Source organism: Kryptolebias marmoratus, linkage group LG1 (genome assembly GCF_001649575.2).
Source record: "Kryptolebias marmoratus isolate JLee-2015 linkage group LG1, ASM164957v2, whole genome shotgun sequence".
In the NCBI taxonomy this organism is placed as follows: domain Eukaryota; kingdom Metazoa; phylum Chordata; class Actinopteri; order Cyprinodontiformes; family Rivulidae; genus Kryptolebias; species Kryptolebias marmoratus.
In genome coordinates, this window is record NC_051430.1 from 20202789 (window position 1) to 20225905 (window position 23117).

The following is a 23117-nucleotide window of genomic DNA, read 5'->3' on the forward strand; positions in this document are numbered from 1 at the left end:
ATTTAGATATAACATTTAGGATTTAGATTTAACATTTAACATTTAGATTTAACATTTAGGATTTAGATTTATATTTAGCATGTAGCTGTAACAATTACATTTAACTAGCTAAATGTTGTAAAAAGTGACATCAGAAAATCCACACTACAGTTTTTAAACAGTGTTTGAAGCTAAATGTGACAAAATTTAGGCATGAATTTTGAGCACAAGCTCGTTTACAAACGGCGCCCCATAGAAAACTATATTGTGACAGCAGAAATAAATAAAAAAAATGCAATGGATGGGTTGGCCTTGTGAATTTGTATATATTGTGTAGTTTTTCCTTTTGTTTTTTAAATCCATCATAGCCCAGAAACTGTTGTTTCATTTCAGAGAGCACAACATAAACAAAGTGAAATCATACACCCCGGCTCTGCGTAAACTTCCCTCACCCAACCCTGTGCCTGCACTCAGGCCCACTTCGAGACTCAAAATAACTCTGACAGCTGCTTGAGATTTATTTTATGACTGATCACTGCCTGTATATGTTGTTGCCTTGTGTTTGCTTTCTGCCTGTCAGTTTTCCTGCGTGTGTTTGTCATGGAAGGTGTAATTATTAGGGTGTACCAAAAATATTCACTTCATCCATTATGGTTTTCTGTGAATGGAGAGTGTTTGTCCACCAACAGTGATGGGTTTGAGGTAACTGAGGCTGTTTGAATAGTTTTAATGATTGCCACAGCAGGAAAACAGCAATGCTATGAATGTTACCATGGAAACACAAGAGAGTTTAACCTAACTACGCTTATCTAAAGGTAGTATTTTACTGGGTTGCAATTGTTGGTGACAAATTGCAAACAGCATTCACAATTGAATTTCTCTTGAAACATTTGCAAGGGTTCTCAATTTCCTGCATGAGTTGCAATATTTGCTTGATATGTATAAGAACGCTTGGCAAATTTCGGCCCAAACTTTGCCATAAGTTTGAAAATTTGCACATTTTCTTGCAATTTATTTTTTACCAACAAGTCGCCATAAATAGCTACTACCTTAAAACGTGTCATGGTCGATACTTGTTCCTTCCTTTTTCTTTTTTCCATAATACACAGATCCCCTTTTTATACTTGTAATGACTCTACCATTGGGAAATGATTACCCTAGACTCCCTTGCAACAGTCTGAGATCTCCAAACTGATAAAAACAAATGGAGCCAAACATGTTGGTACGCACATCAGGTCAGGTGTGTTTCAGTTTGGACCTCTTACCACCATCGAACAGTGGATTTTAGGGCTATTCTCAAAACACACACTTTCACACAAACCAACTAAACCCTCTTGGGCTTCTAAATGACTTCACTGGGGAATAAAGCACTTAGCCAGACGCAAGTAGTTGAAGCAAATAATAGCAAAATACAAAGGTGGTTTTGTTGCAGACCTGAATAATTGGTTAAACTGAACATTTTAATATGCATTAAAATCTAAATAGAATAATTAAATTGCTAAAGAGGGTAATTAAAGTGTTGAAACTTTGTAAATATGAGGTAACAATGAGACTACTCCAGGAGAATGCCATCAGAAAGGAGGAAATGTTCTGCTTTTGTAATCACTGACATTTTTAAGGTTGAACTTTATTCTTTTGGTTTTGTTTTCAACTTATTCTAATTTAAAATGCCAATCTTATGTCTGTGTATTTTCTCATGAACATTATATTGTTTTTATTTGGGACTGATAATCAAGGACGATAAGGAATTTAATGCAGTGTAGAGAAAACTGAGATAGATTTTTTTTTTTTTTTTTACTTTTACAGTTTAGACTAAATAATTATGTGTATATAATGATTAGTCTTGTGAATTGTTGCTGAAGCACTTGATATTCAGTCAAATCTGTCACAAATCACTCTGTGCTTGTGTTTGAGTCTGATGAACCTAAATGTGTGTATTTTATGGACACATGTGCTCCACATGTGCCTCCCAGACTTCTCAGTCTGTGAAAAGTAAACAGACCGTTTAGCAAACAAGATGCTGGCTGCTTTTATTGGTCTGTCCAAACAGAATTCAGTTTGACAAGACATTAAAAATAAGGAAAGAGATTCCCAGAAACTAAAAAGCATTTGTTAGTATATATGTTGGTATTTATGGTGTAGTTTGGATCAAATGAGGAGTAGTAATATTTTGCCGTTCTCTCTTGCTGCTGTCGATTGCTGTGATCTATAGTTTACAGATGTTAACTGAGCGGATCCAGAATGGGTAGACTTCATCTTCATCACTGTTAGAGTTTTCTTTCATCTCGCTGCCATTGTCTTTTGACTGCTATGAACTTTTTCAACCTTCTCTCTCTTTTTTTTTGTTGTTTTTGTTTTTGAGCATTTCACCCTGTCTGTCTCAGCAGGAGAGCTGCAGCAACAGTCTCAGTTTGACAGAAAAAAGTCAAAAGCGTTCAACTAAAGCAGAACGTTTCAGAATCTGTTGTCAAAATATTTCAAAGCACGCTCATAAACTCAAGCCAAGCCTGAAGTGTTTGCAAAAACATTTCCTTAGTCTCAGTCTTTTTTTTTTTAATTCCTACTGATTTAATATTTTAATCTCTAATGAATAATGATATGTTACAGTTTAATGGTTTGGTTTTGTGTTTTACTGTTCTTGTTTTCTTTTGTTTCATTTGGTTTGTCTGTTTGTTTTCAGCTCTTTGTATATATTTTCTTTGTTTTTTCTCACTTGTTGTCAGAGTTTGCATTTTGTGCTATGTCTCCACTTTGGTTTGCTGCAGTTTGGTGATTCCAGCATGCATTTGAGTTCTTTTACAACAACTTACAATCCTTTGATAAATCTGAAGGTATGGCCAAAAATGTGACTTCTGAAGTTGCAGTGCTCTTGACCTTTAACCTTTCCACTCTAATATGTCACATTTCCAAAAGTAAGTAAGTTATTTCGGCTGTTCCCTTCTTGAGGGGTGGCCACAGGGAGCAAACTTGCACAAACAATTTGTTTTACATCACATGCAGTTCCTGCCACAACCTGGGCTCGAACCTGCAACCTCAGGATTACAAGACTGCCAACCAAGCCACATGTCATGTTTCCAAAAGAATTAATAAAAAAAAAGGTGAAAGGACATTCTATCGCTGATGGTTGTTGGAAAGAACAACAATAAATAGTTTTGGTTCAAAGAATCTGTAAAAGTCTGTTTTTATTTTTTGGTTGTTCTTTTCTTTTCACCAGAAAACCAGCTTCGAGCCAACCTCGATAAATCTGAGACAAAAGTGAAAAAAAGGAAAAAGGAAACTATTTATCATATCTTTGTTTCCAGTGTTCATTAAAGTGAAAATTTCCAAGGCCTCTTCCAGCTATCCTAACTTTGCTGTTTTGTCATTTAAAGAGAATAATCAGAGAAAGAATGAGTGGAAAAACTGCAAGGGTCCACTTATAGAGTTTAGGCACCTGCTTTCCTGATTATCTAAAAGGTTTTTTTTTGTGAAATTAGAGAGTTTCTCAAAGAGCTAAATAAAGTTTGGTGTGCGATGATTATCTTGGTAGCTATGGTATTTGCAGTCATGCATTTAGAGTTAATAATTCTCATTTTTTTCCAGCTTTTGACTCGATAGAGAAGCGGGTGAGTGCCAGGTTAATTTGTCTTTCATTCCTGAATGGTCGGGGCAAAATGTGTTTTTTGTCAGTTTCAAATTTTCCTGGAGGTGCCGCATTGCTTGTCAGTTTTTCCTTTCTTTTCTTGTTCCCTTTTATACGCACATGTACGACACCACATGCATTGTTATCATTTCAATCTGTTTGTTGTTATCATTTCCTTTGGCTATGTGATCCAGTAACATTACCAACCAAAACGTACAGGTGAGAAGGGGAAAGAAGACTAGAACAGAGTGATAACGTTAAAAACTAAAAGAGACGAGGGAACAGAAAGGTTTGTTCCACTGTGCAAAAACTATTAAAGGCCAGATGTTGACGTCAACATAACACTGAATACACAGAACGTCTATCAAAATGCCAGTGAATGCCACACAAGAAACAAAACAATCCATGCAACTACATTTTTTCATAATTGTACTATAAACTTAGCCAGTTTTAAACCAAAAAAGGGAAACAAGAAAGCCTAAAAAGGGTTGGTATGCAAATTTACATAAACATTTTGTCTTTGAAAATAATTTTAAAAAGCATTCCTTTTTGTCTAAAACCACAGGTTTCATTGTGGGTGAATCAAAGTGGAGGTAGGGCACCAGACTCAGTGATCCAGTCTGTGTTGCTTTGTTTAGTTTGTCTAAAGAATTTGTTGGCATTGCAGTCAAATGATTATATTTAGGTCCTTTTTTCTTCTTCCATCTCCTTCTAATTTGTCCAATTCGGATGCGTATTTCTAAAGTAAGTAATACAAACAGGCGGTTTTGCTCAGGTTACAGAGGACAGAAGAGAATGGCTCTGTATTCCAATATAAATCATAAGAAGGACACAATTTTACCTTCTCTAAATATGTGCAGCATGCAACACTATAAAAATCAAATGCGTGAGAATGGGTGCAACACACTATTTCACCAAGCCTGAAACAATGCAAACTAGTTTAAACTTTAAGATTTCACGTGATCAGAGGCTTGTTTAACACAAAATGCCAGCCTGGTAATTTGGTCAAACAAAGACAAATAGTTAAAATTAATAAAATATTTTGCAGCAAATTTCTAAATAAGTCAGATAATTGAGCTAAGACAAGCAATAAATCTTGGCATTGACAGTAATTTCAAGATTGTCTCATAAAAGCTAATTAAAAAGTATAATAATAATCTGAATAACATAAAAAAATTAAGAGCTACAGCAACAGGCATCCAGCATCTGCATAATTTGCAAACACTTCTGCCGGTGTAGCAAATAACTGAAGGATGATGGAGAGACAGCTACATCTACAGAGATAGATTAATTTAGACAGTGTGCAAAGGAACAATTACAAAGTTATTAAAAAATACAGTATGTAACCATACGATCACTACAGTTTTACACACAAAAAGGCTGTCAAAGTTCTTTTTAATAAAGAAAAATCATTTTCTTTTAGAAGATTCTTACTCAACCATGATTAGATATGACATCTGCCAAACTGCCTCTGAGCAGGTCTGAATTTTCAGTTTTACCTTGAATATTTTTGATGATACTTTGGTGTATCAAGTTTAGAAAATAGATCTAGGTTTGGATGCTACATGCTTGGAGTTTTTCAGAGCTGCATATCTTCTATACTGTTGTTTGAAAAACTGATCCAGCTTTTCTAAGTTTAAAAACTTTGACAGTCAATGTGAAAAAGACTTTTCACTATTTCACAAGTTACTATTTTCATTGGTGTCATTTGGTCAGGCAATACTGTATTTCCATCTCTTGTTACTTCATGAGGAAGAAAAAAACAAGATGATTAATATCTTTAACCAACAGTATTTCACACACATACAGTAAATCCACACACTGACTCTGAGTTACAAAGAGACGTGCAATATTTAATATAAGAAGGTATTCTCGGCCTCTTTCCCAAAAATAAACATATTCAGTTTCTCATAATTTTCATACAGTTGAGAAATTTGGTTAACTTGGACTAAAATCAGGGGAAGTGACAAAAACACAGAAATGTATATTAAAAAAAACACTTGTAAATTAAGTCTATTCCAGGTAAAATAATTAAATTCTACCCTCTCAGTGGACTGCTTACAGTTTTTCAGGTCATTCTTTTAGGAACCTTAAATCCAAATGGACAAGTGTCCGAGCCTTGAACATCTCGCAGTCTCTAAGTAAAAACACACAGGTCTGCTGTTGCTGCCAAAGAGTCAGACAATTCAAACCACATGAGAACCAACTGGAAGCCACACATAAACGCTCTTCAAATAAATCTGTTGTACTGTACAGGATTCCACCAAATCGTGAAGCGTATGCCTCAGGGAGGAGGTGTGCATCCACATGTCTGATGCTCTTGTTATCATTTTAGTTGTTCTTCCTTCCATCAGGGAACAAAAAGTCAGGCAGAACTAATGCTGTCAATGTGTGTCAGAACATTAACATTTAACTCCTGCTGCAACAGTGAACATCTGCCTGGATGGAGGATGTTTGTATTGGAAAATGTCCTGCAGGAATGGGTTATTTGCTCCAAAGAGGAGTTGTATGAATCCGATTGTCATGGTGACAATCCCAACCTGCACAAGTTCACACGCTATATTTTTGTAACGCGATTCTCCTTGCTTTCAGGTTAAAAAAAAACGAGAGGTACGTCTGAGTGTGAGTTTGTTTCTTACTTCTGCAGAGTGAGGCTGAGGTTGCCGGCACAGTTCTTGATTTTGTTCTGGGCCTCCAGGTGGTTCATGCCTTCTGTTGAAATGCCGTCAATGGAGAGAACCATGTCTCCAACAGCAATCCCACCTTTAGCTGCTTTCCCACCATCCGTCAGCTGGAGAAACCGAAAAAAAAGAAAGAAAGAAAAACAGACAAACATCTTTAATTACTTACATGACCAGCAACATTTACTGGCAGGATTAATGAGCAGCACAGTGGACTCTAAGTGATTTGGGAAGTACACATTAACTGTGTGTTCGTTCAAAGCGTCCGTGGATCCTTTCTGTTACACAAGAATTTGATGGGTCTTATTGGTAGCTCGTTTAATTCAAAATGTTTGAATACTTTGCTTTTAATATTAGACATCATAGCTGTGACTGAAGATTCGATTTGTAATAAATGTGGTTTCTGTGTGTTAAGTATATACAGATTGAAAGTGCAGGGTCTTTATCGCAACAGCATCTGTGTTTTATGGCTGCTTGTGCAACACAAAAGGAAGAGACTCATGACACTGAATTGTTAATTAGCCATAAAGATGAAGTAAAGTAAATAATTCCCTATAAAACCCTTCTGCTTCTGCTAATCACAGAACAAAAATGTTGGTAAAAAGGTGCATAAAGGATAATGAGCCACTCCAGAGTAGTACACATACCATCTTTACAGGATCTGAACAAACAGTATTTAAAGGTTGTTCTGTTAACAAGTCTTGTAAAGTATGGAACTTCTCTTGTCCTAATTTTTTGGTTCTTTTCTTGGTTTTTGACTTAGACTTTAAATATTTAGAAAAAAAAAACTTTCTTTTTTTAGTGGTTCCAGAAAATGGTGAAGTGTAATTCAAATAGGAGAAAAAGCATTTGTACTGTATACGCAATACAAACCTTGCTTTCGACACTTGAATAACTTCAGCACTTCACTTGTTTTTTGGCAACTATCAGTCAGTGTAGATTTATATTTACACAGGATTAGAAATAAACTTTTTTTTATTACTTTTACACTTGTAAGCTGTTGTGGTGTCCAGTTATGAAGCAAGTAAATATTTAGTTTGATGTTCTCAATGTTTGTGTTTAAATTAAACAATTATAGTTAGAATAGTTTGGATTTTTTTAATTATTATTATCAGTGCTCAGTGTTTTACCTGCTGTAGACAGCAGTCACGTTCTCAGTTTGGAGAACTGAAACAAGCCAATGATTCGACCAAAGTCAGGTCCATAGTGAATTTCTGCCACATTGAAACAGTTCATTTGCAGAATACACTTGTTTAAATAGAAGTCTATAACTATTCAAGCTGATGACCATTTTGGTTCGTTACCAGGAATGTGTCATGTTTGGAGGACAGTGAGTCGAAGCAGAACTCAAACACTGGCAAATAAAAGGTAAGTGGGTGAGTAACAAAACTCAAAGTTTTAAAAGTAAAACCAGAAGGCAACCAAAAACAGTAAAACAGAAACATGAATCACACAAACAAACAGGACAAATAACTAAGGAAATGATGATAAATGGCAAATGTCCAGACAGTGTAAAGGTTTGTAAAACAGTACAGCTAGTTAGCTCAACTTTTTTTGGTCAAAACTTTTTCTTTTCGTTTTTTAAATTCTCCTAACTGAGAAAATTTGTGCAATTGCTTACATGCTACTCATTTACAATTATGGTTTTAAATTAAGTGTTTGTTTTGTTAAACTCATTGTGACCATCAGAAACATAGGACATCTTGTAAAGGCCAGTGTTCCTGTTATCAGTAAGCTAACAGAACAAAGTGACAGATTTAGAAAAGTATGTAGGATGTCCCACCCCGATACCAAGACATTTTTCCAAGCTGAACTTGAACAGATCTTTACACAAGTTCAATTTCTACTATAACTACACTATAGTGTAAGTCAATAAAACCCAAATAACTTATTTTTTTTGTGTTTGTCTTTATAATAACACAAGACTAAAGTATAGCTGAAGTAATTTGTGTACAGACAGAATTTAGAGCTTTAGTTCTGACCATTCTTGGTCACAAAGAGGGTCTGCATGTGTCCACACAGGAGTGAGGTCATTTGTTTCTTTTAACACCCTGAAAAAAGGGCCACACACACCACTTTGCTGAGCACGCTCATGCACACAGAAACCACTTTTGTGGTAATTCTGCCTATGAAGTGGCTCTTACTTACTGGTAGTATATCACTTTAAGTGTAGCTATTGAACTTTGTGCTCCAATAAAACAACATTTTTCTTCTGAATGCAGAAAGCCAGTCAATGCTCAGGGAGCGTAATGCGAGTTGAGTTTTATTTTGGTCTCTTTCCTTTGCCTTTATTTATGTGTATCATCCGCACACAGATGCACACACACAGTTAAAGACAGACAGGCATGGCTAATAAAAACGGCTCTGCACTCGGATTAGTGTAAAAGCTCTGCGGTCCCAACCTTTTATAGTCATATTAGACCAACACACGCAACATCACTCACCACCGCTCTCGGATACTCAGGGCCGGAAGAACAGAGTAATGAGGGAGCGACATAACATTGATTAAAGTTACGTTTGAATGGAACAGAGGGGGAAGAGAAAAACAGCCTGAGGGTAGATCTGTGGGCTTTTTATTCTGCACATTTTGACCTGGTTCCAGGGGTGTGTTCACGCTAATCACTCTTGGACTATTACAGCCCACAGCACAAAATCTTAAGTTGAATGGTTTCCCCCATTAGTGCTATGCCCCCTTCTCGTACAAACACAGCCTCTTTCTATATATAACTCACAAAGCACCAGTGTTTCCTTCTGCATTACTTACAAAACAGAAAAGACGTCAAAACGGTTTGGGAAAACAAATCAGTCATATTGGTTGGAGAAATGGTTTTAATTTGTGGTGCTAATATGCATGTCTTACTTCCAATTGTCTCAAGTCGTCATTTGTGGTGATGATAAATTTGTTTCCAAAGGCAAACATTTGTTTTTAATTGCAGCAATAAAGGATTTTCAGAGCTCAAAGTAGTTATAACTTTTCTATCAAAGACAGTTCAGCGATTCGCTGAGAAAATCAGAAGCAGAAATCCAAATCAGCTTGCTGTGTACCGAGCCAAGACCTTCAATTTTCCCAGAGCATTTTAATTATGTCTCCGTTTCTTTGGTTGAGACATAAAACAGCAATGATAACACTGCACACAAATCTAATGGAGGAGACAAATGAAACTGACACAAAGGCATGCACACATCCAGTACACACATAAGAATGTCACAAGAAGCGATAGCTCAGAAGAAAGTAACTGACAAATTCCTGAAAATGTGTTATTGCTTATCTCCTCTGGTGCTAGGAGTAGCACTACAGAAGATGAGAACAGCTGTTCTCACTAAGATTAATTCTGATGGGATACTTTCAAGGTCACAAGTTGACTATTCTGTTATCTTCAGATAACCAGGCTAGTTTTATCTCAGTATCTAGAGAAAACAGAATTGTGTTTTTTCAAGATAATGAGATATTATCCAAAGAGAAAGGGGCTTTGTTTTTTCAAGATAATATGAAGATTATGGTGCAAAAATAACTGTTTCTTGGGTTTCACCCAGTTTCATCATACAATATTGCTCTCTTGACTTGGAGATGAGCCAGAACCGTAACGATCAGTGATAGATGTCACTTAAAGTAGCATTTTCTGTTTGAATCACTTGTCAACATGTCTGTTATGATTTCTGATTAAAAGAGTTATCTAATTTAAAAAATGTATTTTTTTGGTGAATTTTAATTAATGTCTAGTTTTCAAAAGGAAACAAACTTTTCTATGTTGAAATCAGTGAACACATTAAGCTCTAATCTCTACAGAACATGCTTTGTAATTTTAAATAATGACGTAAATAACTTGTTTTCTCAAGATAACGTCAAGAAAAGAAATTCTTCCCGAGTTGTTGGGAGCTGGTGTCCATCTCCAGAAGTTACTGTACGAGAGGCGGACTACATCCTGGACAGGTCGCAAGACCATCACAGGACCACATAGAGATAAACGAGACAGACAACCATTCACAGACTCACTCACAAGTAGGCACCGTGAGGCTAACATGCATGTTTTTGGTCTGTGGGAGAAAACCAGAGTACCCAGAGTAAACCCACATGTGCACAGGGAGAACATGCAAACACCCAAAAAACCCTAACCCTTCTCGCTGATAGGTGACATCTCTCACAGCTCCGCCGTGCTTCAGCCTGATTTAAGAAGATTGATACTAATAATGTTGTTGTGCTGACATAATTTCAGTTGAGTTCAGCAAAATGGAACCAGAAAAATATTATACGAATGTGTATAATATCAGATAAATATATGTATCATTAATCATGAAGATGAGTAGTATTTATGCTTAATCTTTTTTACACAATACTCCACAATCATATTGTAAAAACAGGTTTTTGTTGCAGTTGAATGAAAAATAGAAGCAGCAGTGACAGCCTTAAGTCTTCTTGGAAATTCTCCCACATGTTTGGCCTGCATGTTTCTTGGAAGTCTCTCTCAATCTTCTTGGCAGAAACACAAACGTTCAAACAGATCAAATCAGTCATTTTAAGTTCTCTTCAGAGATGCTCTTTTGGGTTCAGGTCAGGTTTCTGATTTTGTCCCTCCTGGACTTTCTCAGAGACCTGAAGACGCAAATCCCATGCCAGTGCTTTCTTGTTATTCACTGAGTTGTTACGCTGAAATGTTATCCCTCAGCCCAGCCTGAAAATGGGACCCCTCTGGAAAAAGTTTTCACAAAGAACTGCAATATGTTACTCAGCATCAATCTTACCTTCCTGACTAGTCTTCCAGTCTCTGTCACAGAAAAACGTTCTTATGTAACCCTGCTGCCATCAGCATATTTGACCGTAAATATGTTTGGTGGGAAAAAAAAATTAATGGCATAAAACTGAAACTGTTTTTTTGCACATACTGCTGGAATTTAAAAAAAATGATTCTAGCTTTTTTTCTCTTTTAGAAGATATGCTTATTATAATTTCAGTGTCATTCAGGTGTCTTTTGACAAATCCAAGGCAAGTAGCAGAAGAAATGAGAGAAAGTTGAAGCTGATCCACCACTGAAACACTACTGAACTGACAACAAAGGTAGTCACAGAGTTGAAATAGTCCATGTGTGTAAGGAAGAACCAGCCTTGTGTGTGATGCAGTGAGGACATATCCTGTAACTGATAAGGTGGCTGTAGGATTTAAAAGCATAAACAATCAGCAGAAGAATCATTTTGCTTTTACACAGATCTACTTGGTTTGTTTTTAAAACACTGTATGCGTTTGATTAGCCAGCAAAAGAATCTCAACAAAGACTTTATCCAACACTAGTGTTTCCAAACCAATGAAACAAATGCCAACACACATTTTAGGTATAATACTATACATAGTCAGCTATAAGCTTCGCCTCCTTTGATTTCACAATATTATCATGGTTTGTGAAAACACACATCTTCTTGGGACTTGATGATAAAAGCATAGCTTCTTCTATTTTATAATACGAATGACTAATGGGTTTTTGGACTCATATTCTGCAGAAATGTTTTTTGTTGTTGTTCTTCTTCCCAAGATCTGTACCTTAACAGTCTTTTGACACAGGTCTACAATAAGTCAGTGTATGCAACCTTAATTCCAATCAATCAGTCAATTCATTTAAGCCTTGCTTAATTAAACTAAGCAGTTGTACAAGAGGTCTAAGCGCACCGTTCATAGAAGTATGATAGGTAGTACTTGTTGGTCCTTGATACACTACCTATGTAAAATACCCCTGTCATACCAAAAGAAAGACTCAAAATGCATGTCATAACTGAAAAAATAAAAGAAACACACCTGCAGTGTATTAGATCCCGATTAGGAGACGAACGTGCAATTATGCTTCAAGCCAGATTTCGACACACATGCTGTCAGATTTAAGTGCAGCTTTTCTCGAGTCCCGCAGCACTGTTTGATTTAAACGTTCGGTGATCGGTTTGAGTGCTTCGAACAATGCCTGCTTTCAGCACCCTGACTGACACAGGTGATGGACAGATGGTTCACATCACACAGAGCTGGAGACAAAAATGCCTTTTAACTTAAACATACATAAAAGCCGCTCCCATATGTAAGCTTTCAGAAATATTTACAACATTTTATCTGCTTCAGGACTGCACATGATTTTATCTTTTAGACTAGTCTTCCTGACAAGAAATGACCATTTAGTGTGTTGTAAATATGAATTTCATATGGGAGCAGATATTTTAACATTTGTTTTTGATCACAAGTCTTATTGTTTATTGGCTGACTTTTTACCTTTAAGCGAAAAAGGGGCACGATGCGTGTGCAGAGAATTGGATTATAACGACTACTCTTTTCAATACAGGAAAAATAGCAAGAGGAATGTTAGATGAAGAAGTCCAGACAGATTAATAAGCTTTGGTGAGTGAGATGCAAGAAGGAGAAACAGAGACAAAACAGAAAGACATGAAGATTAAGGAAGTGCAGGAGACAGAGGCAGGAAGAGACAATATGTCAACCCACAAGCACAAATCTGTCAGTAACATATTAACTGTGAGGCAATGTTTCTTTCACAATTTATGATCCTGAAAACTAAATCCAACACTCCTGTTCAGTTTCCATTGTTTTGGTGAACTCTGCAGCTGGCAGAAGGAATGTTTTTTTCTTGAAAAGAATAAACAAAAAAACTTGAATGAGTTATGTCAGATATTTATTATTTTTTAAATACAGAGAATGGGTAAGGGTGTGCAAAACATAACCTGGAATTATGTTGCAAAAAACAAAAAGGCAATGCTTTGAACACCAGTGAGATGAACTTCAGTAAACAGCAAGTTTAAAAGGCTTCTTTCCTGTAAACTGCAATTTCTATTTTTTTCTTTAAATTGGAAGACCCAAGTGTACATACAGTGCAATGAAAGAATGATTTACAAATTAACTTACAGTTTTTCATCAAAAGCTACCAGTCATCTTAATCCTAAATACCTCTGTCTAGGATTGAGATGGGTAGTGTTGATAACATTAAACTGTTTGGTTAAAATTTTGACTTGAAAGCATGAAAGGCCATTACAGTTAAGATAATTTACATGCTTTAAACATAAAAGTGCAATATTCATGTTTTTTTATTTGTTTGTTGTTGTTTTTTTGGGGGGAGGTTGATAAGTATTTGTCAGAACTCTAATTATCTAACTAACTAATTTTTTCAACATCATTTTCTTCATCATGTTTTGATTCAGGACTCTGCACCTGCTTTTCAGTCTCCTTGAAAAGAGTAGTTGTGTCCTCAGGTAATCATTATGTTTGCACAAAAATGTTTGTTTAAAAAAAAACAACTCAGAAAGACATTTATTAGATTGGTTTGCAATAATATATTTTCTCTGACTATCTAATTAATTGTTGTTAAACTTGAGAAAAGCTGTTAGGGTTTTGTTTTCTCCTTTTTGGGCTTTTTTAAAAATCAGATACCACTTCACTTTTATTTTTCTCCATCCTTGGACTCCAGTCCTGTTAAATATAAATATGATCAAACCTGGCAGTTAGTATCCTGAGAGGAAAGCAGAGGAGACGTAATGAGATTAACAGCTACTGTGGAAAATACAGTACAGCCATGTTTAACAATAGGTTATTTCAGTCTCCTCGTTGTGAATTCACAGCAGACTTGGTTGTGTTGTTTGCCAGGATTGTAAAATTTCTCTGGCTTGAAATATTTTATTTCAAAAAGTGCAAAAAAACAGAATAAAGTGACTTGATGAAACTCCCTGTAATGTGACGACACTTACTTAACAACCTCTCGCTAATTTCAAATTCACAACTAAAGTAAACCTTTCACGCCAGGTTTTTAAACTGAGATCATCTTATGTTGAAAACTAATTTCAAATTGAGCTTAAACAGATTTTGGTCAAATCTTGACAATAACATTATACACAGTCACAAGTGAAATGACTCTAAGCTGCAATGTTAGCCTAAAATCTGTAAAACTGACTGAAAGTATGTGCTGGGGATGATTCACAGCTAGTACTACACACAATTTTAGCTGAATATTTGTCAAGCTGACTGAGTTGGAGCCATTGTGGTGTTTGCTGAGGTTGATTAGCTGTGGCATCCATTTTTAATTGAGCTGACTCTAAACAGTAATCAGACATATAGGTGCATGCAATGATTACTTTCTGGCAGGTTTCATTGACATCTGTCTGCTTGTTTATGCAATGTTTTGCTAACAGACAGACAAGCAAAGACACCCACACAAACACAGGCAATTACATTATTTCCCTTTGTTCATGATGGCAGATAGTACATGTTCTTTAAAAGCATTGAATTGAATATGACTTCTTCTGGAAAAAAAGACCAAACTGCTGAACTTATTCCAGCTGTACTTTTAAGTTTAAAACTTTTTCCTTATAAATGTTTGCATAGATGAAAATGTTTAGAGGCAGTCTACAGTAGGATCAGATGATGTGCAGCATGTAAAGAGTGTATATCAATAAAATCCATGTTATAGTCTCAGTCTCAGCTGCAGAAAAGAGATGAGGCGATGGTTCAGGGAACAGCGCCAGGTGAGAGGGATTGGCACAGCCGCGGTGTGTTTCTAATCAGTCTCTGTTTTTTATCTGCAGTAATGTGGTGTGTTGTGTTCATGTGAACAAGAGAAGCTGTGTGTGCCGGTCCTTTCATCAAATAAACCATTCTGTATGAAACTGTTCCTGCTCACCTCTTCATGGCAGCAAACCCAGTAGCTGAGTTACAGATGTCACCCCATAAAATGTTACTGGGTGGCACAGCTCAAGTCTCATAATGTATGCTTATTTTTTAGAAATTATTGTAATACATATTGATACAGGAACAATTGAATCTAAAAGTTGGGACCTAATAAGATCTATCTCTAGGTACATGTAGTACCATTTGGTTATAAAAAAAAAAGAAAAGTGAAGCGGTATATTTTTGAATTAGCATCCATTGCACTGAAGTGATATGCTGAAACTAAAAATCTTAAATGTAAGTTAACCACTTTTATTCAAGAAATTGTTATACCTGCACTCAGAAAAAGCAATATTTCAGATTCAGTGAAGTTGGGGTTCTGATTAAGACAGATTATCCCACCTGTTGTGGATACTCTTTTCTCTTTGAGAAATTAGTTTAATTCTGACAGAATTGATGAGCTATCATGTAGTCTAAACAGAGTCAGGAATAAAGTAGACTGATGATGTCTTAAAACAACTCCAAACTCAAATATTTCACTTATACAAACGCTATTTTTTTAACCTTTACACAGTCATCAGTTTTGCATTACATGGTTATTCTGATAGAAATATTGTGATCTTACTGGAGAAAATGCTTCAAGCTGCACAGGAAGTGCTACAACTTACGACTGTTGCCACTATTTGTATACTTATAAATTATCATAGTATTATATATAAATAATTGTGCATTGCAAAACTGATGGTTCTGTCAAAAAATATAAAATATCATTTAGATAAACTGCTATCAATTTCTGGAGACTGGAGTTGTTTTAAGATGGCTTTGGTCCTGGCCCTGCTTGTATGAGCCATTAGTTGTCAATTCAGTCAGAATTAAATTTGTTTTCTCCCAACTGAGGTTGTTCAACAGGTAGTTATCTACAGCAGGTAAGATATTGTTTGTTCATTCTAAAACCTGAACTATTAATTTAAAGTAAGAAGTGACTTTTGAGCAGTGTAAGATCAGTTGTTCCATATCTTTCATTGTAGAAAAATCTGTTGCCTCGTCCAAGTACATCACGCCTGAAGATACCCCATACACACGCTTTTTCTTTCCCAAACACACACACAGAGGCACTGACAGCTTGATTTGCTGGTGTGTAAATGATAAGTTTTTGATTCTGGCTCTGAGATTATTTTACTATGATGCATATATATTCAAAGTAAAGCATGGGACTTACTTGATTGAAATAGATTTAAGTGGTAAAATGTCACAGGGGACATCATCTGGCTTTGGAAGTTGTGTATGCAAGTTTCAGACTCAGACTATAAACAGAGAAAATGACAGGTGGAAACCCTCATTAGCACTCTAATGCAGGTCTGGGAGAAGTTAGTGTAGGAAGAGAGTAAGAGAGGAAAAGGCTTTGTATAGAATGACGGAGTCTGAAATAGAACCATCACTGTGGTCAGTTGTTATCATTGCCTGTTGAATCCCTGGGGAGGCAGGAAGCAGCCGTCACTGATGCCGTTCCAGGGACTGAATTCTTCCATGGAAAGGTTTTATTATAGATCAAGTGTCAACTTTGCCATAGTCACTGAACAACATTGTCTATAAATGTAACAGAACCAGCTATTATGTTCACTGAAAATATTAAACTGGCATCTAATGATAAGGATTTTAATAATTACACCCAACTTCTAGTAAATCATTTACCAAACTTACACCTTGAGTACAAGGTGAACATGTTTAGGTACTTGAAAGATAGATGAAGCTTGAATGTTTTATCTCAAACACAAGTACTGGAACAACTTTTCTATTTGTTGTGTACTTTCAATACACAACAAATGTAGTTTAAGTTAGAGTTCAGCTCTAACTTAGAAGAACAGATGCAGTTTCAGTCTTGTAAGACGGCGTGGCAATGAAAGCTCACTTAAAATAAAAAATAAATAAATCCATCTATTCTTAGACGCCTAATGCATCAACTCCCAGGGGTTGCCTTCTTTCAGACTATTGTATCCATGCACTTTGTATATGGCCTGTCTTCAAAATAGGTTTAATTATTGATTTGTCTTTTTATCATTATCACTTTGAACAAGGCTAAAGGCAGGGCTCTATTCATGTGGAAACTAACTCTTGAAAACAGCATAAAACAAATGGAATCCCCATACTTTTAATTGACTTTTCTAAGCTTCCACAGATAATCTGTCCATCCATCCATCCATCCATCCATCCATCCATCCATCCATCCATCCATCCATCCATCCATCCATCCATCCATTCATCCAGTTCCGTTACCCACTTCTCCTTTCTGGGTTGTAATCTAAAAAAATATTTCTGTAAAATATCTAAATTTAACTATTTGCTTCTAAATAAATAAGCAAAAAGATTTTAGTGCTTTTAAAGCCAGGAACATGAAGGGAAAAAAAGCATTGTTCAGAGTAGCTCAACTCTCTTTAAGCCTATAAACAGCTTTTTATCTCTGGCCAAAACCTCTTTGTTCTTACTGAAATCCTCTTTAATTAGGACCATCAATATTTGTTTTAACCTTAGTGAATTATGAGGAGGTAGGAATTATGTTGGAGGTTTTTGTTTCCTCTACATCTCTATTTGTGGAACTACATCAAAAGTGAAAACTGTGGTAACATATTTCATTGGGACTTGGACAAGCAGCAGTGGCAATTTCACCCCCTTAGTGTTTTAAAAAGAAAAACATGTAAGGAACATCTAGTTTTTGGACATACATTGGTGGTTACGACTCAGTCCTGTAGAAGCAATGTGATAATATTCCGTGTACATGTTGTACCAAAAACAAAACAGTGCATTCACATATTTATTGACTTTAGCAACAGCTGCTGTTAGAGCTGCTGTGGTTTGGCTGTAGTACCGCATTCTCTAATAACCCCTATTTTGCGGTCTCCTCTTTGAACCAACACTATGGTTAAACTGGCAAAGAGCAGCTCGAGTGTGTTTCTATTATGTGTGCAAGTGTATATGGATAAATGTGTGTATATGTTGGTAATTAGTGGTCCAGGGCTAGTGGCATGCCCTTTTATCTTCATAAGCTGGATTTAATTGGGTAGAGAAAATTAGGGCTTGGTTTGACTTTTTGGTATTTGACTAAAAAACTTCTGTTTGTGTGGAGTGAGTCATGTGCTGGGTAAAATCTGAGCACTAAAGCCCGAGTGGAATGGAGGTAAAGACACTGAAGACACAAACAACAACAGCAAGGGATATAATAAGAATGAAAAAGATTTGTTGTGATCATCATCGGCTTCTCAGGATAAAGTTTACACTTATCAGCTGCATTAATCATTACCAGAAGACTCATGCCTGCTTTTATTTACAAAAGAAGTAATAAAAAAGTTTCTTTAAAACAAAACAATGGTTTCAAGTATAAGGTAATATTCAAATAGTAATGAGAAGCATATTATGTGTTTGTGGTGTCGTGATTGCAGCTGCAACCAATGAATTAAACAACTCTTTTCAGACTTACTTTTTAAAAAGTAGATATCTAAATAGATATCATAAATGTAGTTATACTAAGCTATGTCATGAAAACACTTAACAAACACATATGTGTCCAAAGCTGAGCTGATATTACACTCATCATAATAAAAGGGATATTGCAGATAAAGAAAGTTAAAACACTGAAGCTGGGTTCTGTGTACAGGCTCTAAACATTTAATATCTTACCTGTTGTGGATAGCTTTTTGAATAACCTCAACTTAGGGAATAGAGTTAAATTCTGACTGTGCTCATGATGTAATGGCTAGTCCAGGCAGGGCCAAAAAAACAAATCTAGTCTTAAAAATTTCACAGCATTTCATTCAAACGCTATTTTCTAAACCTTTACATCGTAATCAGTTTCACATTACACACTTGATTTGACAGAAATATGATATTCTTAACAGGCACACGCTGCACAGGATGTTCTACAGCTAACTGCTGCTGCCACTATTTGTACTTGAAAATAACCAAAGAGGTCAATGTAAGTAACTGATTATTGGTGAATTGGAAGAAATGTTAAGGTTTATGACATAGTGTTTACATGAACTTTTATTAAAGTTTTGAGACTGAAGTTGTTTTAGGATGGCAGCAGTTCATTTTAGTCTTCACCCCACTCAGACAAGCTGAGAGTTAATCAATTCAGTTCTTTTTTCAGACTGGGGTTGTTCAAAAATAACAGGTAAGACATTATCTGTTCATAGTCTTTCCACAGAATCCCTTTTTAAAAGATCTGAACTACTGAATTATGGACTGCCGATGTAGTTAGGTTTTATGTATTGACAGTCTCTATTAAAAAAATAACTTTTAATGACCAACATCAAGTTTACATCTATTTTAAATACAATTAAAACAGTTATTTTGTATGTGGCACAATTTAACATTTTACTCATATAGAGTATAACTTTTCTTTTCGTATTTCTTCTCTCTTTGTTTTAAAGTTTTCCGATCTTGTCTTTAAGCTAACACACTTACTTAAACACTCACACACAGAAATGCTCTGACACACTGAGTAGAAATTCACATGGCTTCAGTTAGTGCGAAAAGTATCACATCCAAACTAATAAGACAAAGGCGACCCAAAAATGGCCCCAGGGGGAGGGGTTGGCACAGGATTTGGCAAGCCATTCATCATCAGACTCGTGTTGCCATAAGTCTGTATGCAGCCAGTGTCAGTGGCTTTCTTTTGTGTGTGTATTTGTGTCAGAATTGATGTAAGTGTAGAGTATAATCAAGTGAAACAAAACAGAAGCTTTAATAACATAAAAAAACCAGGATTAGGTTCTTTCTGGAGCTCAACAAAGTGATGAGGGGAAACATACTTGTGAATAAACAGCAGGATTTGGAGGACCAAATGTTAAGGAGTTAGACACTGACAGACATAAAAAACCAAAGGACCATCAAGTTACTTGTTCAAACAGCAGAACTGAAGCCAAGGTTTGTGTGCCACAACTTTGATTGCCGCACTTTCGATACAGACACTCAAAGTGAAGTGGAATGCAATGAAAGTGAGAATAGGTTTCCTGTGTGGTCAATACATGGCCGATGATTCAGCCGAGCTATCACGGGTGTGGTTTGAGGGGGAGGTTGGTGAAGAGCGCTGAAAGAGTACGGCTAGGTAGTGGAAAGATGGATGGGTTGGTGGGAGAAGAAAGGACATAAGTCAAGGTTGCATCAACCACATAATATTACTGGCATGCAGCTCTACGACTTGTCGTAGCCCTCCCAGGACCTTCAGGTCAAATGGACCCAAAGTTATAAGGGCTTCTCTACATCTCTTCAATTATTAGGGTTTCAGGAGGGTTAAAAAAAAACATGCATCCAAAGAGACAAACTCTCAGTATGAGCTTTTACCGCACTTTACAGTCCTGAAGATGATTTACAGCAGATCAGTCACCACTTGTTTACATCTGTTCACGTTCTCTGCTTTTAAATGTGTTTCAGTCCTACCCTGGAGATGGTGAGGGGCATGTTGAAGTCCTTTCCTCCCTGTAGCCTGAAGCCCCAGGGGGCCGGGCTTAACAGGGTGACGCTGTAGTTGCTGCTCATAGTCTCTGTGATGAAGTTGTTTGGTGTCGACCACAAGCAGTGATGCTGATGGCTGGAAAAATAGTCAACAGATCAAATGGTAAGGATGATGTGATGTCAGCGCCTTGGTGGCGATAAGTTTTAGTTTAAAGGGATAGTTCAAATCTATTGAAGTGGGGTTCTGTGGGAAGGCAATGAACAAATCTCTTTGGTTTAAAGAAATAAAATTACTTTCCAACCAGGTTGATGCGCTAACAGCTACTCTGAACAGGGCTAATACTAAAGTGCTGGTATCTTAAAACAACCCCAATCTCATAAATTTCATAGCAGTTCATGCAAACACTATTTATAAAGCTTTGCATCACTGTCAGTATACCATAGATTTCTATATAAATAACCATGTAATGTAAAATTGATGGTGATGTAAAAGCTTTTTTAAATGCATGAACTGCCATGAAATTTTTAACACTGGAGTGGATTTGAAATGGCCACATTCCACTTTAGTCTTCTCCCCACTCAGACTAGCCATTAGCTCATCAATCCTGTCAAAATTTCTATTTCATCGAACTGAGGCATAAAGAGCTGTCTATAACAAGTAAGATATTATTTGTTCATACCTTTCCACAGAACCCCACTTAAAAGATTTGAAATATTACTTACCACAGAAAAGTATGCATTAAATTAGTTATTGTTAAGACAAAGGAGGAGAGGAAAAATCTAATGATGAATGCTCAAATTATACGTGGGAAATTTATGGGATTTTGAAATAACAAAGCAAAAAAGGAGACAAAAACAAATGAAGAGGAAATTAGAAAAATAATCAAATTCAAATACAAAGATTTAAAGTGAAATTACTCTACTTGTGCTTTCATAATTTTTCATTTAAATTATCTCTAAATGTAGTCTCATACATCTGGAAGCACTCTTTAGAGCAATTGTTTAATCATTGTCACTGTCCTGGAGCATGCTGCAGAAGTTTAGCACAAAGCAGACTTACATTAAACTACCCCCATCATTAGAAGACCCTTTCATATTATTATAATTGCAACACATTTTCTGCAATTTTCTCCCATTATGCTGCGTATTTAAAGAACATACCTCTTTAATGGAAATTCCAGAAAGGATAAAAAAAAAAATCACCTCACAGATAGGTCAGTGTATTTCCCAGTTTCCCCTGAACTATCCCCTTCCCAGCAAACACACCGTGTGTCAGACAGCTTCAGAGGGATGCAATGCTCTTTTATAGCAGTTAATGACAGTGGGAGGGGAAAGGTGGAGGAGGGGAGAGAAGAAGACGGACATGAGATGATGAATGGGTAGATGCTGGGATGGGAGGAGAAAGGGGAAGGGATTCAGTGATGGGCGGGGCAAAGGAAACGCAGGAGGAGGAGAGATGAAACGAAGGGTGAGATTAAAGGTACGAGAGGAGACAACTTCGAGCAGGGGGCGACATGAGTGAAGGGTGGATTACAGAAAAGAGCGTGGGAGCACAGGGAAAATGGCACGACAAGGGAGGGGAGGAATGGGAGAGGGAAGTGAGGAGCAAAGGAGAGAGGGGAGGTTTATCTTTCATCGAGATATTTTGGGAACATAGAGTCAGGGCTGCAGGCTGCTTCATTTAAGGTGAGACCAGCCATAACAAGGCCAAGACCAATGAACGCAACCCAAAGGTTACAACAAGAAGGTCTCTCTGAGATCAGTGACGTCATGTAAACATAAAATTGTCCCACTCTGGTTACGTTTATTTCACTGCTGCAGCAGCTGGTCCAAAAATAACACCAAGGGTAACATGTTGTTATTCGATGCTCTCTGTTCCCTTTGGTTCTTTTGAATTACTCCAAAAACTGTTTAACTCTGCAGTTTTTTTTTAACTCAAACCTTCATTTTTCCTGTTTTTTAAAAAAACTAAAGAGACAGAAAATGAATCAAACTACTGAATTATATAACCTCTGCTCCAATCTTTTGGCTTACATTTGGAGGGAAGAGACAGCATACTCATTTACTTTATTTATGCCTCAGTTCTTTCATTATTTATGTCCAGACAGCTGGCAGTTCTGCTCATTCTGCACCGGATTTTGTCCATTCCAGTTTTTCCTTAGTTCAGACAGATTAATATTGACTTTATACTGATATAGAAGTGGCTCATTTAAACACCGAACTCTGTTTCCTGTTTGGACCCTGACCACACACAGTCGGAGTCCATCTTATCAAATCTTTTCTCCAAACTACATTCACTGTTACAGCAACCTAATGAGCCTGCGGATCAGTGCTGATCTACGAAGTAAAAGCAATAAATATTTAACAGGAGATATCTGAGAAAGCTGAAGTCTTAAATAGACAGGACGCAGAAAAAGTAGGGAGAGGAGAACCTTCAAGAAAGAACAACACACAGAGATCTTAACAGCGAGAGAGAAAAGGATCATGATTGATGCATATTATCATCTCTTTGGCTAATAAACATTCCCATTTTTTCTATTTTAAAGAAGTTCAACACTAGATAAGCAAACCCTGGGAGGAGCTGAGACAGAAAAGTCCATCCATCCATCCATCCATTGTCTTCCGCTTATCCGGGGTCGGGTCGCGGGGGCAGCAGCCTAAGCAGGGAGACCCAGACTTCCCTCTCCCCAGCCACTTGGGCCAGCTCCTCCGGGGGAATCCCAAGGCGTTCCCAGGCCAGCCGAGAAAC

At 36.7% G+C, this 23117-nt stretch overlaps 1 protein-coding gene across 5 annotated transcripts in view; it reads right to left on the minus strand.

The window, feature by feature from the left end:
• Window positions 1-21681, minus strand: part of pdlim5a (PDZ and LIM domain 5a) — a 55600-nt gene extending 33919 nt beyond the window's left edge. For 4 of the 5 annotated variants that reach the window (XM_025005421.2, XM_037975131.1, XM_017413879.3 and 1 more), the window contains exons 1-3: window positions 21530-21681; window positions 20354-20504; window positions 6241-6392 (exon numbers count right to left, since the gene is read on the minus strand). In XM_025005421.2, coding sequence (XP_024861189.1) covers window positions 6241-6392; window positions 20354-20452 — 251 coding nt within the window. In that variant the 5' untranslated portion in view covers window positions 20453-20504; window positions 21530-21681. The remainder of the gene's footprint in view (window positions 1-6240; window positions 6393-20353; window positions 20505-21529) is intronic. The other variant, XM_037975127.1, reaches the window with a different exon arrangement.
• Between the last annotated feature and the right edge of the window lie 1436 nt (window positions 21682-23117).